This window comes from Micrasema longulum, unplaced genomic scaffold, assembly GCF_059751315.1.
Source record: "Micrasema longulum isolate JH-2025_06_02 unplaced genomic scaffold, ASM5975131v1 h1tg001792l, whole genome shotgun sequence".
Taxonomy (NCBI): Eukaryota; Metazoa; Arthropoda; class Insecta; order Trichoptera; family Brachycentridae; genus Micrasema; species Micrasema longulum.
The window spans coordinates 171,419-194,034 of record NW_028278966.1 but is presented as its reverse complement, the minus strand read 5'-3'; the positions used below and the strand labels follow the sequence as shown (position 1 = coordinate 194,034).

The 22,616-nt window shown below is 32.4% G+C and overlaps 1 protein-coding gene across 2 annotated transcripts in view; it reads left to right on the top strand.

Moving 5' to 3' along the window:
- The window catches only part of rdgC (retinal degeneration C), a 401,333-nt gene that overhangs the window by 292,364 nt on the left and 86,353 nt on the right, over positions 1–22,616 (top strand). For both annotated transcript variants that reach the window (XM_088237799.1, XM_088237800.1), the window contains 3 exons: positions 4,675–4,824; positions 15,285–15,365; positions 17,426–17,611. In XM_088237799.1, the coding sequence (XP_088093925.1) occupies positions 4,675–4,824; positions 15,285–15,365; positions 17,426–17,611 (417 nt within the window). The remainder of the gene's footprint in view (positions 1–4,674; positions 4,825–15,284; positions 15,366–17,425; positions 17,612–22,616) is intronic.

Here is a 22,616-nt window from a genome sequence, read left to right as displayed (position 1 = left end):
TTTTCAAGGCATTCGCTGTGGATGCCTTTCTTGATATACTACCTTCTCTAAAATGTTCTTCATCTCTGTTGTAATATGTTTATATTAACAGCTCTCCGGGGAGTTGAATCCAGTCCTTGTCTACAAAAATTTGGAGAAACTCATAATATAGTTTTAAAGTATATTTGTCATTAACCTATAAGTAAACATGTTTAGGAGAAAAAAATGTTGGCATAATCTTGCTTTTCATACAGAAAACTTAATTTCACTTGGTAGATAAAATTGAAGACAAACGCTAACTTCCCATTGTAATGGGGCCCTGGTGGTTTTTTCTCAATATACAAAAGTTATTTGAGAAAACGTTGAGAGATAGGCAATATGCGCCGCTTGGTCAAGAACTACGCTGTTAATACTTCGCGAGTATAGATTACAATCTAATTACAGCGCCTTGTACGGCGTACGAAATTCTAGTCACGTGCTGATAGGGCGATGTTTCCAACAGTCAAAATTGTGATTGAGGTTTCAGGGCTTCGGAAATCGATTTACTTAGAACACCGTTTGGCTTTTACAGATTTTGTATTTTGCAGATAGGAAAATAATGTTTTGATTTTTAGTCTTAAGAATATAATTAAACTTTTGATGAAGAAACACACATTATGAAATTAATATCACCAACAATCATCATTATCATTCCCATTCCGCACCCGATGGGGCATAGAGCACCGATCACCAATTGCAGCGTTTTTTTTGTTACATGAAGGTAAGGTGATCAGTCTTACGCTTCAGCACCTCAATTATAAACGCTATCTTCATCTATATACGTAGTCTCTTCAAAAAGTATCGCGAATTTTGTATTTTTTAAAAATGATTTATTAATTCATGAATGTCTATTTTTTCTATTCAAAGTAATCCCCACCAGGTATAATGCACTTGTGCCAACGTTTTTTCTAATCCTCGAAGCACTTACCTCGTTGAGCTCTTCCTTCTATGCCGTCTTTATCTCCTTAATCGTAGCGTAGCGTCGTCCTTTCATGGGCCTCTTCAGTTTTGGGAAAGATAAATAGTCACAGGGAGCCAGATTTGGGGAAAACGGTGGCTGTGGCATTATAAGTGTGTTGTTTTTGGCCAAAAATTTGCCCACATCATGGTGCAAAAGCTAATTTTTATTCTTCCATAAATCTGGGCGTTTCTGGCGGATTTCTTTATGCGAATTGCGCATTACTTGCAGGTAATATTTCTTATTGGCCGTTCTACTCTATAGCAAGAACTCACGGTGCACCACGCGCCTGCAATCGAAAAAAACTGTAAGCAAAACCTTCACATTCAACCGAACTTGCCACGCTTTTTTCGGTATTGATTCGTACGGCAGTTTCCATTGGGATGATTGAGATTCGATTTCCACGTCATAATCATAAAACCATAATTTGGTAACAGTTATAATTCTCTGGAGCTAATTAAGGTCGTCGCTGACAGAGTCCAACAGTTCCTGAGCAACGTTTTTACGATGCTGTTTTTAGTCAGAATTGAGCAATTTTGGTACGAATTTTGCGGAGACCCGTGTCATACTCAAATCATTTGTAAAGATTGAATGGCACGAGTCAATCGATTGGCCCATACTATTTTCTTCACTTTATCAATGTTTTCGTCTTTTGTTGACGTTCTCGGGCGTCCGGCACGCTCTTCGTCGTTTACATTTTCTCGGCCTTCTGTGAATATTTTGTACCACCGATAAACGTCGCTTTGATCCAAGGTAGCTTCAATATATTCCACAGTCAACTTAATATTGTTTTTTACAATAAATTTTATGCAGATTCTTCGATCCATTTTTTAGAATAGGTGAAAATCGAAAACGAGTCAAAACACGTCCAAGCAAAGCAACTGTCAAAAATTAACTGAACATTCAAAATAGCCAATATTGTCGGCATAAGTTAGAAACATAAAGGCCAAAATAATGCCATGAAAAAAACGAAAATCGAATATACGTAACCCGTGGAAATAAAAAGTTTGCGTTACTTTTTTAACAGATCTCGTATGTCGAGACGGTATACTTAACTTCAGTACTATCTGTATCTACCTCGGTATGTTCTACCTACTTGCCATATCGACATCATATGATCGAAACAAGCCAATGAAAGACAGAAAAAAATAGTCCGCGTTCCTTACTTCAGTTACACCAAAAATAGTTCTTATTTATATTTTACATAGGCTTCTGTGATAGAAAGTGCCCACTTCAAAGCGATTATAAACTCCAATAAATCTCAATTCAAGCAAAAACTGCTAGCTTGAACATGATTTTTATATGACTTTTGACCTTTGCCAAAATAATATGCTTAACGATTGTCTGAATTTATCAACTGAGCGATTATAAGGCCGACTCTCCATACGTTCTCTCAAAAAGATAGTAAAACGGATGGAAAAAATATAATTACTAAATTTACTTTTACAGCGGCAACTTTGGAACGCCTAGATACTCCTATATAGGGCGTAGGGCAGAATCTAATGCCATTTTTTTTGGATCTAGGCGCTTGTTTTCTTATCTGACAATTATGTCAGAATGTAATTTGATTGCAAAGCTTACTTATGTGTCTCATGTTTTCAATACGCCTTTAAGAAAAAAAGTGCGAACCTCAAAACGATTCAAAATTTGAACAAATCGTAATTTAAAGGAAATTTGCTCGCTGGAACAATTTTTTTTTACTTTTAATGCGTAGATACTCGTAAACGTGTCGAGGGGTTCTAGACCCGTCGGTATAAACCGATGTGTTTACATCAAAACTTGATGATCGAGTAGATCGGTAGTATACCTTTATAGTCGGTCGGGAGAATTTTATCTTTAACTATGAAGTCCTATTGTTTCATGTCAATATACTTATCCAAAACTTGAAGGGGGGGGAGTCGGTAGTGTATCTTAGTAATCGCTTGAGAGAATTTTTCTTCAACTATACAGTCAAGGTGAAGGTATGACGTCTTTATCGTCCCATCATAATCGAGGCCCAGGTACTATTCCAGGGACTGTGAAATATTCTAGTGTAAAAACAACCTTTTAAATAATTATTTCATATCAACCCTGTTGGTAATCGAACCCGAGACCTCTTGCATTGTGGGTAAACGCGCTGACCGAGGCCAATTATCAAAGATTTTTTAATATCAATTGTTTGGTATATGTTTGTGGACGATCTTGAGAGACATGGGGCATTAGTGAAATTAAGAAGCTTAGTCTAGAACCCATTGGATGTGTGTAAAGATGGTAGAGCACTTGAAATTACATAGAAATATCACATAACTGACGATGATGTATTAATTGGTCAAGATCAGAAAGGACTTGTTAAACGCTTTATCCGAAAAACGAGTCTATTGCATCAAATTGAAGGCAGACATATCTAAATGATTTACACTACACATCACTCGAGCAGTTTAAGTGAATTTACGAGAACGAAACGAATGGATAAAGGGATGCAAGCGTTTGCTGCAAATAAATCCTCGAGATTGGAAACAGAAGATCTATTTTATTTATTGCTGAGCAACCAATTTTCTTGTGGCGTGCTATCAAAATTCATATATTATGTAGATAACTCTATCTCTTTTTATTCAGATTTTATTAACCTATTTCACATTAACGGCATAAATTGCCTATAACAATAACAAAAAACACGCAAAATATTTTTGTTTTAATCAAATTGCTTGACTGTAACAAAAGTAAAAAAGTAATTACACATGTTGAAATAAAGATAAATTTGTTTGCCTACCATGCAAGAGGTCTCGGGTCCGATCCCCGACATAGTTGATATGAAATATTGACTTAAAAGGCTGTTTTCAAACCAGAATATTGCATTGTCCCTGTACTGGTGTACATGTAGAGTAGGACTGATCATCTTACCTTCATGTAACAAAAAAGATCAATATACGCTGCGATTGATGTACCAATGCAGTGTCCTACGTACCATTATGCGCAGAAAAGGGATCATGATGATGTTAAATTAAATATTAAAAAACATTAAAAAATGCATTAAAAAAAGTCTAGGAATTATTAACATATTATAACAGAGATGAAGAAGACATGTCATTGGCTGGTTTAAGGGGGCACTTTACACACTGTGTAACATTCACTATTCTTCCCATATTTAAACATCTATATTCCTTCAATTTTTTAATCTGTTGATGTTTGTGAAGTTAAAGAGCTGAAACTTTTATTTATGCGTGTGAGAATCATCTAATTGAATTATTGTACCTACATACTAGGCATCGCCTGAAAATGATATTTTTCTAAATTTCTATACTTCTTCATGGACCAGGTGCAAAAATTTGGACAAACTCAAAATATTGTCTAAGAATTATATTGCAAATCAGAACAATGAGATTAAACTCGATTTAAAATTAGCAAATCCAAAATTCAATCAATGGAGGTTTGCCGTAATCAGGAAATATCTTTCAAATAGAAAAAAAAATTTCTAAGGATTTTGTATCAGTCCACATTCTTACACATATTTTAATCAAAAGATCTTAATTAATTGAAAATCAGTGCTCTCTGATGAGCTTCAGTTTCAGTTTTCTTCATCAGCACTTTATAATGAGAGTACGATTTATTTAGATTTTTTAAATGTTTACCATTATATATTTGTGTTTTACCTGTAATGAAATTTAGTTTTATTTAATTGATAAAATAGCTATTTTTATACATTTTCTTATTATTTATAGCATAACGCTGAGAGACTCTTGAAGCTCATTGAAGGGGTGTATCGCTGGCTCCCACTCGGTACAGTGGTTAACAACAAAGTTTTGGTAGTACATGGAGGAATCTCTGACTCTACAGATCTGGACCTCATACGCAGTCTAGACCGAGGAAAAGTAAGTTTAATATTAATTTAATTTTAAATTTTTTGAAATATAATTAATAGTCGTATTTTTAAAGATGGTTAATTTTGAATTTTTTTTTAATGTTTTTTTTTTTTAAAACCGTATTTGCTCCTTATGGAGCAACGTACCTCGATCATTTGTTACAGAAAAGTAAAGTGATCAGTCTTACGCTTTAGGTGCCATTCTAGGGATGGTGGGATATTTTTGAGTAAAACCAGTTTGTAATGATACATTATTTTTGTTTTGAATAATGAACTAACCTAAGGATAATTCGGACAAACGATCTTAAAAGTTATACCAAGGTACAAGCCTTCTTGAACCATTCCTCTCGTCCCCTCTCCGTTCCTCTCGCAGATGCCCTTGTCCTGGATTACGTACACCGAGCCGTTTGGTCTCCACATTTCTGGACCCACCTCGGACCTTGAAATACGCTTGTCATGCGACAATGTGTCGTCCGTTCGTAACTCGTTCGTATCTCGTCAATCCAGAATTAACAATCATGAAATGATTGTCAATCTGATTAACGTTATACTCAACGGTTCAATTTAAGAAGTGAAATAATTATAAACTCTTTTTAAAAATTCCCGTACTTGTAACTACGCAACAAACAAAAACCGCTAACGCTCGTTCATATTTTAGAACATTCTAAAGCTATTAAACTATGTTTTAGTACATTGAACATTTGTGTCAGTAACCAATTCAAAGTACACCAATTTGAGTTTAAAAGAGACTATTTTATATAAATTTAATTTTTATTTCAGTTTTATTTGATAATAGTAAAATATAATTGTTAAAACACAGTTTACTTCTAGAACACTCTATAAACTTTGTATTTACCACATGTCAAGCAATTTTACCTGAACATTTTGTTATATTAACAACTTAACCAGTCGCAATGTATGCAGTTTATTCAAAATACCATAGTATCAAGATAACCATATGCGTCTTACTACGCAGTTCAATTCTGTCGCTGCGCGAACTTCAGTTACTAGGCGCTAAGATTCTCGAACATTCGCTAAGACTAGCCACCGTGTGAACATTTACATTTTCAACAATCTAGAGGTTTGCATGTTTAAGTGCACGGTCACCTTGTGTTTCTATACTAGAAGTAAAGGATATGCATAGGTAACTTTCTTACCCGTATAACGCGAGCCACACCACCTCAGAAGGCCGTTATATACAGTGTTATAGCTAACATCATTGAACACATCATTGCGCTTAAATAACCGTCCAGTAGAAGATTACCTGTTGTGAGCATCACTGCTCTACTTGATTTTGACCCAAAATGTACTAGACCATACCCGAGGTATCTTTACTCCTGTTTGTCCTGCAGTTACTACATGTGAGTCAAATAACTGAAAATCTTACTTAGTCAATACCTAATGGCAAAGTATCCCAATATTATTTGGAAGTTACGTTTAGAATTATGGAATCTCAAACAGTCTTATTTCGTGTAAGATTTATTTATGTTAGAGGTCATTATGTTTAAATTTATTGTCAAATTTTTAATATCTTATATTAAGATTTTATTAATTATGTTCACGGTAAACAACAACTCTAACTTATCTAGGTGTCGATATATGTACTCATCAAGGGATATCTATTATGCATAACAATCATACAATGTTATTTATTTTGCCAATAAATTATTACATTACTCCGTTACTATTTATTTTTTCAATCTTACTTGTTAATTGCATTATGACGGCTTGTTTAAATATACTTGTGTGACAATAGTTTTTAGTTATCAAAGGCTTGTGTTTTTTTTTCATGTTCCGAGGATGTCATGCAATTCAACTTTTACAAATATCATTTTTAAACTCAATTGACAAGGTTTTTGGCGCTAAAGTTCCCACACACCTATCTGGTACCAAAGGATCCTGCTTGTTAGACTAAGCTTAGGTGATATGTAATATTTTAGATAAATGCGTAGGTAGGGATTGATATAGAACTTCAAATAGTATATATCTAAAAGTTTCAATATGGTCCCGCATTCCAGGATAACCAAAAGAGCTGTCACCAACTGGAAATGCCGACAAAGATACAAAGAAAGAGCCTTATTCCGTTTTAAGTTGTAAAACAAATCATTCAATCAGTACACTACGAGACAGACGTATCTCATCTCGTTTTCCCCTTTCGGGATTTTAGAGTAGCCATCGAGTCAAAATCACTTATCCGGAATTTACCAGTGAGAAATACTCGTACATTGTAACCAAATCATATATAAATACAAAAATTTAATATATTTATAACAAAAAAGTTCTCAATAAATAAATAAATAATAAATAAAATAGCACTCAGAGCTTTTATTGCGCGGGATTGTGAGAACTTAATGAAGTGACTCGATAAAAGCTCTATATAATAAATTAACCTCAAAACCCCTTCCCGTTTTCGTTAGTAACAATGAAACTACAGACCTATAAACAGGTACCTTTGCATATCTCATACATAATTTATGCCCAAAATTATATGTTTACATGGCCTATACATATATTTGATAATATTCCGGGCCTCGCGGAACAGTTATCTATAATAACATTACCATTACATATTCGTTTGGGGCATTAAGTTTGCGTTTTACATTATAATTAGATTATCTAGTAAATTAAACCCTGAATAATATTACACCTACCCTTAATCAAACATCCCGATAAGGAATGGATTGCTTCTTCTTCTTCTTATCAGCCCGTTTCTCTCCACTGCTGGATATAGTCCTCTTCCAAACTTTTCCATGTTTTTCTGTTCTGGGCACTCTGTTTCCATCCATGGCTCACGAGTTCAACGATGTCGTCAGTCCATCTTTTCTGCGGTTTCCCTACTTTCCTTATACTTTCGTAGGGTCTGCAGTTTAGTATTCTGGGGGTCCACCTATCTTTCGGACTTTTTGTCGCGCCACATAACCTGCCCACTACCATTTTTACAAAATATTAAATTATTGTTCTTAAGACATCTCATACACATCTCATATGCTCTTTAACTCTAGTTTTAAAAGTACGTGAAGTTTTCCCCATTTAAAATGACTTTCAGTCAAGGCACATCAACTTGTAAATGCCTGATCGATCTAATTTATCAGTTCTTTGTTTGGTGTTTTTTAGTATACTTCCCATATTATTGGTTGTGTAAAATGCTAGTTTTATGTCATCCGGTAAATCTTTAAAAAAAATATTTGAATAATTGTTAATGTATGAAAATCTTCTCCACCGTCTATCAATATTTAAATCCCCGTTGTTTGAAAACAGGAATTGATTTTGAATAATTTGTTGTTGTTTTTTGTTTAAAATATTTTCTCTAATATTTGAATGGTACCATTATTAATAGCAATTGCTTTTATTCTGTTTAGTTCAATTTGAAAATTCAATTTTGACATCGGTATATTTAAGAGAAGGTATATCATGGAGTGGAATGCTGAGTGTTTATGCGAGGTTAGATGATTTGAGGAATTATGTATTATTATTTTAGTGTATGTGGATTTTCAGTATACTTTGAATTCAATTTTATTATTAATAAACGACAAATTTAAATCCGAAAAGTTTAAAGATTAAAGATTAAAAAATACTAGTTAAAAAATTAACGTTTTAGTTGTCATATGCTGTTTAAAATATGAATTTTTTGGATAAATATACAATACTTTATATCTTATCCTCCAAAGTTTAATAATAAATTAACTTTCAAAATGATGAAGCTAACAAATTTAAAATGGTATCCGTAAAAAAATACAGTTTGTGGCATTGAAAAAAAGTACTACATTTACTTTGTTTAAAATTCTATATTTTTTTTTAGTTTGACTCTTAAACTATTTAAAAGTATATTGAAATGTGTCAGTAGCAACACTGGTAAAAATCACTTATGATATGCCGTTGTTCTACCATTTTTCACAGTGTGGCGGTCTCAAATGTATGAACAGGGATGAGTGTATACATCCTGCAGTGTCTTAGAGAAACGTATTATTGGAACCTATTAGGCGTAGTCATAGGCTTAAGGCTTCAGCGAGGAGCCATTTCTGGCCCTCCGATTTTCTCTCTGGACCTCAATAGTACATGCAGCCTTGCCGTCAATCTAGGATTTTACTTTGTTACTTCGTTAATTTAAATGTTTAGGGTAACGAGTGTTGTACTAGTTAGTATTTAAATGTAGTTTTGAATTGTATTCTTTCATCACAGCAATTATTTAACCACACATTAAGCAAATTGGTTTTAAATCAGTCGTGGTCAGCTCTCACGAGCAAGAGTGACGTCGACGGTCGCGTTGCCCACAAAAAAAATTGTCATATAAATACGTACGGCCCACCACCAAAACGAATTGCCGACCGCTGATCTTTGATTTATTCCACGCTGCTTAAAAAACATCATTATCTGTATTCAGTTTATTTTTTTAAAATGTATTTATAATTAGTTTTGAACTTTTTTAGAATGTGCACAAAAAAATGAAAGCATTGAAATAAAACAAATGCTTTGAAGGGTCTTCTCCTTCTTAAAATTGTATACTCCTATGTACGTATTACATACATACGAGTATGTATCTCAAAAACTTTGGGTAAACAAAAAAATGGCAATTGTTTCATGTGGGAATTTGGACCCCCAATATTTTTTGATGGTTTTATCTACTAATAATAGGGTCTCTGAGATGGTTGGTCACATAGAACGAATGGACGACAAAAGAATGGTAAAACAAGTATATATGGCGAAAATGAACGGTAAAGTGAGACGAGAACGACCAAGAAAGACGTGGCATGATCAGATAAACCAAAATCTTAAGTCTGGTCATGCCAAAAGCAGACAGAACCGAAGAGCATGTATGACAAGATGTATGAATGTGGAAGAAGCTAGGAATATATGCTACGATGTACGTGTGTGGCGGTCCATTCTCTCTGCCTACCCCTACGGGGAAATGGCGTGATGGTAATAGTAGTAGTACTTATAACATTGTACATACATTTATAAGGGTCAGAGACACGGTTTATAGCAACACAATCAGGAACGACCCATGCTTGTGAACTTACTTCGACTCGCTTAAAAATCCTTGTTGCGTAGGGGCACTTGTAATGCATTCATAAACATACAATTTAAACATACAACATAAACATACATATACGAATTCATATTTTATTTCATACATACATGTTAAGTTTAAACATATAATACTCTCTCTCTCCGATGACGCTACAGCCCATATCGAGCTTTGGCCTCCTGCAACTTTGGCCTCCAACTCTGTCTGTCCTCAGCCCCCGTCTTCCAATTTACCACCTGGAGAAACTGCCTTGCATCCTTTCTCCCTTTATCCTCCCATCGCAGCCTGGGTCTCCTCACTGATCTCTACATATACATATCATACTACATATCATTATGTTCTTTGTACTACATTTATTACCTATAACATTTATGCATACAAATTGGTCGTTCACCAGTCATTCCACATTCTATAGCAATGATCCATTCCCGTTCGAGCAAAGCAATTACTCAAACCAGATTTCAATTTTGAAAATGACCCAGACTCCTTTGTTACCTGATCTTAAATTTTAATTTTTATCGAGTAAAATGGCTAAGAATTTGAAAGATTTCGATTAAAAAAAGTCTTTTTTTTGAAAAATTACATTCTTCTAGATGATACGATCATGATTTTTAGTTGTTGAAAATACTTGTGAAACATACTGTACTAGATGCTTCTTACCATATTCACAAAAAGTGCAATTAATTTTCATTTGAAATATTAGATTAAACTAAAAATTTATATTCTAGGTGAACTGAAAACAATAACAAAATATATATTTAATAATGAAACAACTTTTTATAAGTATCGGATAACTTGCATCGCAAAATTCCAGATCATAAAGTACCTACCTTTTAATTACCCCATACACGAGTGAAGGCGTATAAAAAAAAAAAAATTGCCCCATACATCTACGCGGGGTTCCCTATCATAAATAGACCCTCTTGTCATTAAAGGCAAATTTAGACTAGCTGTTACCTTAACCCATAATGTTCAATTAATCAAAATCAAATATAAATTTACTTGGTGACGAATTCATTTTCAACAAATCAGCTCTAGCTTAACCCAATTACAAATTGATTACCTGTATTGTCTTTGCTGAACGTTTACCGTTAATGCTTATTTAATAATACTTTGAATATGTCTAAATGCTTGCTGACATGACTGGTTACTAGCCACTAGCTACTACATTTTCTCTTCTCAAAAAAGATTTTCCTTCTCCGCTTCAATAAATATCAATCTTAACTCGTATTTGTTAATGCGAAAGATATAACAATACTTTTATCCATTTTTTTACGCGATAAAAAAAAATTCAAGGAGCATTTACATTTTTTGAGCAAATTGAAAAAAACAAATAGGTACTTTGAAAAGGTAGATAATAACGCACTTTGATTAATTTTGAAAATACCAAATTAAAAAATATATATACTATCTCTATAAAAGTGTTTGAAAGGCTCCCTAATCCTATTTACGTTTCTTCTCAGTACTTACGGGAGCAATAATTGGATTTTTCGAAAACATTTATTGTATTCTAAGGGTTTTACATTCCACGAATCGAGTATTCGTAAGCCGCTGTAAGTAAAATAATTTCCCGACTCTAATCTTTCGCTGAATGAGACGCAATGAACTAGGAAAATATTTTTTCGCGCAACGAAATGGCTATTAGTGGGAAATCCGACGACTATAATACAGAATAGTCTTGTTTATGTTGTCTTGATTATTCTATGCTTATGGTCACTGTCAATACATTATATAATTTATTTATGGTTTTATCTTTCTAAATCTAATAATTTAATTAAGTTGTACTTAACTATTCAAAAGATTAAGCGTACAGTTTTTATAATTATTTTTTGTGTTTTTAGACCGATAAAATATTTTTATTATTATTATATGTACGATTATTTCATTATTAGTAGGGTTATTTGATTAGTTACAGTTACAATATTTTAACAAAAAAAAATACATAATAAATCAAAAGTACAGAAACAAACGAAAAACGAAACGAAATACCACACCAAAAAAAAACAACCTCTTGAGCTTGCTGTGGGATTACAATATTGATAATTTAAGTTAAAAAAAAACATTTATTAATAAAAATAAATGAAGGGATATAAAACATTATTTTATAAATGAGTGCATATACATATGCATGAAAATGCGGATGCGCTTTCATTTTGTATTTCATAAATCGTTCTATCTAATTATTTTGTACTATTTTTTGTCAGTTTTTTGCAGACAATTATTTATTTATTTATTTTTATATCAACGGTTCAAAGAACCTTTTACAATAAAAAGTTTTACAGAAATAATCACAGCAGTGAACAATTTATTATATAATATACAATATGAAATATAATTCAACAAAATAATTAAAACTAGTCAAATTACTTTTTTTAAACTGCAAAAAAGTAAAAAAGAAACATACAAATGTAAGATAACAAATTGAAGTGAGAAAACCTTATGTTCTAAATATAAATATAGCAAATTCAAATTGAGATTAATTTAACATAAACTTAAAGTGACTGGTATTTAGCTAGGTTATACTGAAAAAGAAAAATAATGCTACAATAAGATTTTATAAATAATACGTTTTTTGGATCAATGTGAAAACTTATATAATCTTAATAATACCTTTATATAATCAGTTGGTTGGAATTTGGCAATGAAACCACAAATGTACAATTTATATATAAAGAAATAAACAAAATTACGGATCCAAAAAACCAAAGTTAAATTTATTAATATATTTTTAAATAAATTCATTCCTTTTCTAAAAAAAATTATTATGATACTGATATTCGTCATTGCATTTTATAGTGTGGATACAAATAGTTATACGAGGTAAAACTTGTTATTTCAATTAGAAAGGGACGTAATATATTTTTTCAGTGTCCAGTGATAAAATTTTATTATCAAACTATTTTTTTCATTATTTAATATCGATATTTGATTTGATATATATTTCATCCCACGAAAATTCCCTTTTAATATGAACTTATTGATAACACTGTTTTTTCTGTTGTAATTCATATTTTGCTGTGACAGGCAACGTGACGGAGTTGGTGAGACGGCCAACTGTGAAAATTGCGTTGCGGGATATTATAGAGGTACATTTAGGGAAATAGCAAGATTGTAAAAACTGAAATGGACTGATTTGTGGAATATTTTTTCGCGAATATTTTTTGAGAAAGGTCTATCTTTGTTTACTTATCTGAGTTGCCAAAATCTGTTAATTTGTAAAACTCACAATATTTGGTTTGCATAATTAACGTATTTTTCGAATTGGTTAAAATTTCTGGTTGATATGCAAAATCTTTGAAGGGCGGACATAAAAGTTTAAGTACATTATTGTTCATTTTGTGATTTATATGCGAAAGTTTTCCTTGTACATGCCTGCATCAATGGTATTAACAATACACTTTTATGACAACTCAAAATATAAATAAACAACTTTGTGCTTATTAAATTTTGATTTTGGCAAAATAAGTGTACACATTTGTGTCATATTTTCAGTGGCGCAAATGGTACAAGATGGCCTCAGTAATATAAGTAGACAAATTTATTTCATTCATTTAGCGGCACAAACAGTATAAGTTAGTTCTTAAAGTATAAGTAAACTCATTTTTGTACCAACTTTAATAGTTCAAGTAGTATATTTGGAATATTTATGTTATTCGTACAAATTACTTGACTGTTGTAATATTCCTGGACTGCACCTCTGGCGTTAAAGTGATCACTTTTATTTAATGCAACAGGTGATCGAAATATGTTGCATTTGGTTTACCAATGTAGTGCCCGATCCACTCCTGGGTGGTTAAGGGGAATGATGATGATGATGATTTAATATAAAACCAATTAAATGTAGTCAGTTGTCAGTTGTTAGCTTTTAATACCAATTCTAAATGACATCAAATGTCGATCTTAACACGTAAAGCCCGATGATTAAAAAAATAACACTTGTGGCGAAGTGGAGACTAACAGACGCAGTTAAAAAAATCACTTTTTGAGCCTGTTCTGTGGTTTTTTTTAACACAAAAAAATATCAAAATGTACATCAAGGCATCGAGATGACATGTCATAAGTTTTTTTGCGAGATTTCTTCCTTTTTTCCTAATTATAATTAAAAATATCGAAGCGACGCAAATAGCCTTTAAATACGTGCTATGCGCAGAGTTTTTCATGTTGAACTACCGCGTACGCAATGTACGCATACGGCGTGTACTGCTTGCCACGCGCCTGTCCCGCTGTACCCCGTTCGTTGGACAATAAGTATTAAGTATGTATTAGATATCGCGTTATCTCTAATTCTTGTCCAGTCGTGATACTTCAGTAATCATGAATTTTTTTTATGTGCTGCTTTGAATAATTTGTATTCTTATTGTTTTAACGTTATCTAAATAGATCACGAATCAGGATTAGCATTTTATCTTTGGATGAGTTACATAAAACCGATACATTGGAAAAGAATGGTCTTAATTTTGTAATTATGTTTTTGTTGATAATAGTATTTCTTGAAACGGATTATAACTTGATCTTTTAGCATACTGTGATCTCTTAAGTATCGTCTGTGAATATTTTCTTCTTAATTTTGGTTATTTAATGATTTTATAAACTAATATTAATATCACAAAAACTTCTCGTCAAAATTTGCACTTAATAATTGCAACACTAATATTTTCTTATATACAATTAATGCGTTTTAAGCGAAATTCAAAATCAAAATCTTTATGTATACACGAAGCAAAAATTTTTGCCATTTTGTCACGGAAGCCATCAAATAGATGTTCTATTACGTGTTTTGCTTGTGTGGAAGTTTTAAATACCCACAAAAATCTGATTATTTTTGCAATTTTGTTCGTATGAATGTGGGTTATTTCTACAATGTTACATGAAAATCTTAATTTTTATGTATGGTAAAATTGACTACTGGCACTATTGAGCCATTTTATTGAAATTATTTAACTTATCTGTCCATTATTATTATTGTTATATGGTCGTTTATTTTTCGTATACTGGTATATTGTGAATAATTATTGTTATATTGTCTTTTAAAATCGGCAGTTAAAAAAAGCACGTGCTTAAAGTTGACAATATACCTATACTAATCTATATGGTGTTTTATTTTATGTCCGCGGTGGCGACAGTGGATGCGATAAAGATAAGAAATACGGCCGACGCGCGTTATAAAATTTGCGGGGACAATCGAACAAATATTATTTTTTCCATTTTTTCGTGTTTTCTCTCCGATGCTCTGCTCCGAAAATTATCATTTATGTCTCGAATTGGAGCTAATGTTTTTTAAAGACTAAACCGAACGAAACTAATGCACTTAATTTGTTTATCGCATAATTGATAATTTTCGTATTCATAGGGTCTGAGAATCTCATCTCCGATGGGTATAAGGTAAAATGTAAAAAAGCAGTCATATTTCTTTATTATTTATTAAATTTGTTATTTGATTTCAGTATGTGTCCTTACTCCGCCCACCGGTAACTGAAAGCAACGCTCCAGGAGCTGAAGTCATTGACAAAGTAGAATGGAAACAGGTAAGCGAGTATAATAGCATAGCCCTTTTATTATTATTTACATTAAAATCGCGATTAAAATCTGAATATTTTAGTTTGTCCTTTCTTTTACTTTTTTCGTTCCTATTTTTTTGAAATCTTGTAACAGGGCACACATACCCATATTCTTTTTTCTGCTTATATAATAATAATGTACTTATTAATCGTACTCATCTCACTTCACACTTTTTAGCTTCATAATATATATTACCAATGTTATATTTATTTATCACTGTTAAAATAAAAATGGAAAGAATTCAATTAACCGGTCGGTAAAAAAGATAAAAAATAAGTGGTTAAAAACGAAGTTGTTTTACATTTAATTTAATAGTTATTCAAAAAATATTTCTTGAACTTCAGTTTAGATTTTGCATTTTTTTTTTCTTTATAAATGTTGTTTTCCATATAATATTTTGAACTGCCTAATAAAAAAATAAAATTTTGTCAGTTCACCTTATTTCGAAATGGGAGCCTCAATTTCACTTATCTTGGCTCTGATAATTTATTTTCTAAAATTCTGTGTTTTTAAGAATAAACAATAATATTCTTCTCAAATATTATTGCGTGAGTCTTTTTCGATTTTATTTTTTCATTTGCTTCAAATGTTTTTTCGTCGTATGTACTTTTATACGTTAAAATGGTAAGTATGTTTAATGATGATTTCGTTATGTATAGTATATATTGTTATATGTATGTTTTTTTTTTTCCTCTTGTTCCCGTTATTCATTGCTTTGCTTATACATACAAAGCTTTTTTTCCTGGTATGTATATTTTGCACGATAGCTATTTTTCACGGGTCTGAGTCAATTCCTTCATTATTTTTTTCATTTTTGTAACTATGGCCTTTAGAAAGTCAATGTATTTTTCGGCAGTAGCTTAATTTTTTATTACTTCCTCTGGGTTTTCGAAAATTTGGCCGTATTGTGCGCACATTTGTATGCAGTTTAACCTCTCGGCGTCAAACATAGGACAATCTAGTAATAATGCATAATAATAATAATAATAACAGGACATCCTGAGAGCTGAGTCTATGTATGTTGTTGACGTGATATGCATATATGCCTGCTAACTTAATACAGGACTTTGGTTCCATAGAGTTGGGTATTTGTGTCTCAATAAATGTCGCATAAATCTATTGTCAATAAAATAAATTAATATCATCGTATAGTAAAGTAATGTTTACTTATAATATGTTAGAACTATTAATTCATTTAACATCGAGTTAACTCCCTTTTTTCCTCCTGGCAAAGTGTGAATTGTTATAAAAATGACAATATTTTCTTAAGTCGAGAAATAAATATGCACACTGTATTATTATGAAAAAACTGTATTATTATGAAATTGTGAATTATATTGTGAAATATAACTAGTCATGCCGTTTGTTGGTTTTTGAGCGCGAGTCAAAGGACCGGCAATATGAGCGCGAGTAGCTGGCCACATAATCACGCGGTTACAGTACGCATCGAGCGCTCACACAATATGCACGCGTCATTTTTGAATGGTTTATATTTCTTTGTATGACATTGATAAAATTAGCAATACTAAAACTGCATCGCGCGCACGCTGCCACAGTTTCATCGTCCATTGCATAGAAAGACAAATGACAAGTGCGGAGCGTCGCGATTAATTGCGCAAGTAGATCATTGTGTGGGTAGAGAGGGCAACATCGGGCGAGAGGGCGACAGCGCGAGAAGCAAAGTGATGAGAAGCGCAAGGAGCAAAGTGTGGCGGGGCTATAAGAGAGCTATTTGGCGTATATGACTTCTATGTAATTTATGTGGTGAAAATTACACCGTTCTTTCATGGTGAGTCGTGGCGCCACGACTGATACTATTTTTATATTTTTGTTGTGAATTATAATGGCATAACACGGTCCTAGCCAAAAAATCATAATAGGCTAGTAAATCTGTTAACAAATCTAACTAATAATAAAAAAAAATTACAAGTGTAATTTGAAATGAATAAATAAATATGATTGTTTTTTTAAGTAAGAGTTGTTCGAGTATCTCGAAATGACTGTTAAATTGTTTTTTTTTTTATAGGTGTTTGACATTTTGTGGAGTGACCCGCAGCCCGGTGAAGGGTGTATCCCGAACGCCCTCCGAGGGGCGGGGACCTACTTCGGTCCTGACGTCACCAAGAAGTTCCTCAAGAAGCACAGACTCCTTTATCTGGTCCGCTCTCACGAATGCAAACCGGGAGGGTACGAGATTCTTCACAATAATAAGGTAAGTCATTCTTATTTCTAATACAAACGCCAACCGCTACACAACGAGGCGGTCTTATCTCCATTTGGTTTTAGGATTTTTACGATAGTATATAGGGCATTGCATTGGTAAACTAAATCCAGCGTGTATCGAAAATCCATTACATGAAGGCAAGGTGATCAGCCTTACGTTTCAGGCGAACGTCTCAACCACAACACGTGGTGGAAGTGGACTTTTTTCCACTAAAGTTTCGTTTTCAGGATTTATTCCTAGAAGTCACTCATCTAGGATTTTGATTCAATTTCACACATATGACTGTACTCTTAATCCGCCCAGACACAGACAAATAATAAAGAGTTAAAGATATGTATTTTTTTAGTAATGTCAGTTTTGTATCTAGATTTGGCATTTATTTTATTTTCTTGAACTATCTAAAATTTTACTGTCACCCCTAGTATAAGTTTGATTAGAAAAAAACATATCGTAATCAGAATATTTGAAAATATTTTTGAAGAAATTACATACATTGCATTTATTTACAAGAAATTACATAAAATACATTTTCGGCTCCTTAATTTGAATTTCAATAGTCAAATTGCAATTGATAGTCTCTCCATAACTGATTATCCACAAATGATATAACTTTTAATTTTTTTAATATATTCCAACATTTTCAAGTACATGTAAGTTCATTAAACCTGAAGTGATACTCATTACAGACACTTGGCAACGTATAGGTTACCTTGATACTTAAACATAGTAAGCTAATTATTTATTGTGTATTTTGGTTGGTAAAGCCTTAAAATGGAGACTGTGGTTCTCGAGCAATCGTAAATTGTGTTCGTTTATAATAATAAAATGAATAAATGAAGCATCCCCAATGGATAACACGTCGGGTATCAACGAATATGCACCCCGGTCACCCGCGCCCCCTTAACCACCTACTCCTACTAAAGAACACCAACGACCAACAATCTAATATTAAAATGCACAACATCTGACGACTGTTTCAACCAATCACTATAAAAGAAAAACCTAACATCATTACATCATTTTGACAACCTAGCAACATATATCGAACCATAGCAATCAACCCTTTCATCAGTCCAAGCACACTAGTAACATACCTACGATCTAACGTATCCATAATTCAAACAGACTTTAAATTCACAGATGATTATAAATGTGTTCCCTTTATAACCCCTTTTAGTTTGGCTGCAAGGCCTACGCGATGAAGGAGTTCTAGATCAGTCAAATACTGCGGTGTAAAATAAAAAATATCGCCTTAGCCTTACCAATAATTCTAAACAGAGAACTGAATATGGTAGGCGAACACGCAAACCACTATATTACGAGGGGATGTTTTATCATAATTTTCTTTTAAAGGATTTTTGCCAAAGAGTAGTTGTTGAGTCAAAAACACTCGTCTCTATGATTCTATTTTATAGAAAGTACTATAGTCTTTATCCTCCTGGACACGGACTACAATTATTTTTATCAACTTTTTTTTAAGTTCGTTCAAATCGCCATAGGTAAATATTGCCGTTCCAAGTATGAAGGCTGTGACCAACATTTTATATGAATGAATCGGGTTGTGGTTCCGTGGCTAGTGTTGCAGACTTACGGATCAGAGGTCCAAGGTTAAAACTCCACTCTACCCCAACTTGATTTCCATTTTCTAATAGTTACTTACAACTCGTTAAAAATGGCCACCTGAATTATAATATTTGGGTAAATTTTAGTAAACTTCAATTGAACTACTTTGTTTTCTAATATGTACCACTTTATTTTTTTAAATTAAATAACCCGGTCACTGAATATTCCAAATTTTTGGATTGCAGTATCACTCATCTTTTATTTCCATAATAAATTACAATAAACTTCCATCAATAATTTTTACTAACAAACTAAAATGTTTTAATAACCAACTAGTTTAGGCAAAACACTATGCCTTCTTCAGGGTTGATTAAAAAAAATGTTATCAATTAGTTTACATGTAAAAAAACAAGTTTATTTATTTGTAATATATTGAATAATAATTTTGAATAAAGTTTATACTTCAAACATTAAATTTAAAAAAAAAAACAAAAAAAAGTACATTACGCGTATATTTCTTATCATTAAAGAAAAATTGAAAAAGGGTTTGAGGAAATTTTATGTATTCAATATTTTTTTTATGGTATAAAAAGTTTTTTTTTCAATTAAGATGAGATTGAATTTTAGATGCATTTTATTTGAGTATGTTGTTTAGAAGAATTACAATTGTTTATCAAATGGCATTTAAAAATTAGTATTTTCAATTTTTGCTAGATACTGCCTTTTTCTCGGAACTCCAGAAAACTGTATTTATCCTACTTATTTTATTATTGTCACATTTCAACACAGAAGAAGAACTTTTTCGAGAAGAGAATACAGAAATTAAGGCGTTTATAAGATTTAATATTTGCCATTGCGTAGTCTAATTACTTTTCTACTTAACCCAGCTAATAGCGAGTCGAAATTCTAAACTACCACATAACTTTCTTCTTCAATCATTATTGACGTATCACACAAACACATCGTGCAAATCACTACCCTGGTAATGCCTAGATTTAATATTTCTCCATCTCTGTTTAAAAATTTATTTGATTATCAAGACATTTCTTTGTCCGTTGAAAATATTGAGATGAGAGGCACGGACACTCGTCTTAATTCACTACCTTCGTTTAATTGGATCATGTCGCCATAGGAGTGTTCGAGTCTTTGGAAAATCATCAACAGGAGCACGCAGTGAGCTCTCATCCTTGTAATTTAATTTCCAAATAATTTCGTCAGGCTTTTCCTTGAAGAGTTCCCCTGAGAACCACTCAAAGAACTTGCTTAATATAATTTCACCGTCTGTGAAATTTGACATCCGTAAGTGAGTAAATTATCGTCGTATTAATATCAAATGCCTTTCGAAAATTAAGTTACTAGGATATATTTCGTTTGTTAATCGATTTGGATTCCTCTTGTGGATAATTTCGGGGGTTAAAACAATTGATTTTCCTAAAAATTACTTTGCTTTATATGAACTGTCATGAACCCCCTAATCAAGATGCAAAAACTTATTCTTAGAATTATGTTTCGGTGCCCTCCGACCTACTCATCTGAACCATTATTTCAATTGTTAAAAGTTCTTGATATTCATCAAATCTGTATCAAGAATGTATTGACAATTTTCTGGTCAGGCTACTTCGGAAGGAGGTCCCAACTGCCAACAGAGAATGCCCGCACGAGGTTTTCGCGGAACCTAAACTTCTTAATACTGACAACGCGTACAATGTTTGCTCGGAGACACTTTTCATATATAGCTCCAAGAGTGTTCAACGTCTTGGATGAACATATTAAGTTCTCCAAAACAACGCCTATATTTAAGATCAAGTTCCATAATTGGATTGTATCGAGGGGTAGAGACCACTGTATGAGATTGCTTCGGGAATAAATGCATAACATCGCTGCTGTTTTCATTATTATCCATATACGTATATCGTATATGTGTATGTCATCACTGTCATACGTATTATTATATAACTTTTGATTCCATTTTCGACATGTATTATAAATTTTTATTATTTTTTTTTTCTATTATTATTTTGTTTATTTTTTTATTATTATTTTGTATATTGTTTTGATTATTTTGAAAATTGTTTTTGATTACCTGTATATTGTTTTAATATGTAAATAAATATTTTCGATTTATATATCGAAGAGTCCCGACTTAACACGGAATTTTCTAACAAGTCGGAACATAAAAAACATATAATTGTGTCTATGTAAAATTGTGTATTTTGTGCATTAAATAAATAAAAAATTCAAAAATAATTGCAAAAATATCCATACTAGCCCCTGCGGTGGATTGAAGCGTCCATACATAACTAATTGCTTTATTGATCTATTTTAGACTACAAGAGCCCAAGAGGCTCAATAACAGTAATGAATTACAGCGCAGAACATCCAGGATTGAGAAAAATAACATTGAATTACTTGATCCTTCCTGGAATTGAACTAGAACTCTCCGTAAGCGAGGCAAGTGTATTACCTTTTACATACCGGGGGCCACCGCACCGCAAATTGTTCTGCGGACTGGCACCTGAAACGTTAGAATGATCACCTTACCTTCCATGTAACAAAAATGATTGGGATACGTAGAAATAAGAGTACCAATGCAGTGTTTATATGCCTGGTTGTGTGCGAATAGACAAATGGTGATGATAATGAAAAGTTGTGACATCTTTTAATATGACAAAAAAGTTGAATACGAAATAGCACTAACTTTATTAGGACCGTCGCTCTACTTCACGTAACTCGTGCCTCACACACGCGTCACTGTCCCACGCGGATAGTTGACCATTTACTTTGTACAAGGATCCCGTGACAATATTAAAAAGTATACCATGTACTTCATTATCGTAAATTCTACCTGGTTGGACATACGAGCTCACCAAAACTTGAAGTTTTTTTCATTTATTCATTAGACAACATACAGTCGTACAATAAAACCATAATCACAAAGTGAAAATAAATTGATCAATCAATATATTATAAATTACTTCCATACCTACATATCTACTTATATAAAACAAAAATACAATTTAAAAAATACGAGTTATGAGCTTAAAGAAAAAATACAGTTTTTTATTTTATCATTTTTTTTTATTGTAAAGAAATATTTGCGTTTTTAAGATTTGCCTAAATATTTAATTTTGAGAGCCATTTTCAAGGAATTGTAAATAACTCGGTATTAGAAAATGGAATGGATGTAAAAAAAAAAAAAACAAGGACAAAAAATAATGGTATGTAATATAATAATATAATAAACACGATATAAATATAAGACTTCGAGCTAAACAATGCCAATCCACCTTCATCCCACACTGTTTTAGTGGCAAAGAGATATACCAAAAGCAAGAAGAAAAATTCAAAGAATTCCAAGCTATCTCACGAATTGACTCTGCACATTCTGAACATTGGGGCATAAAAACAAAAGTCGCTCTTAGAAGATTTA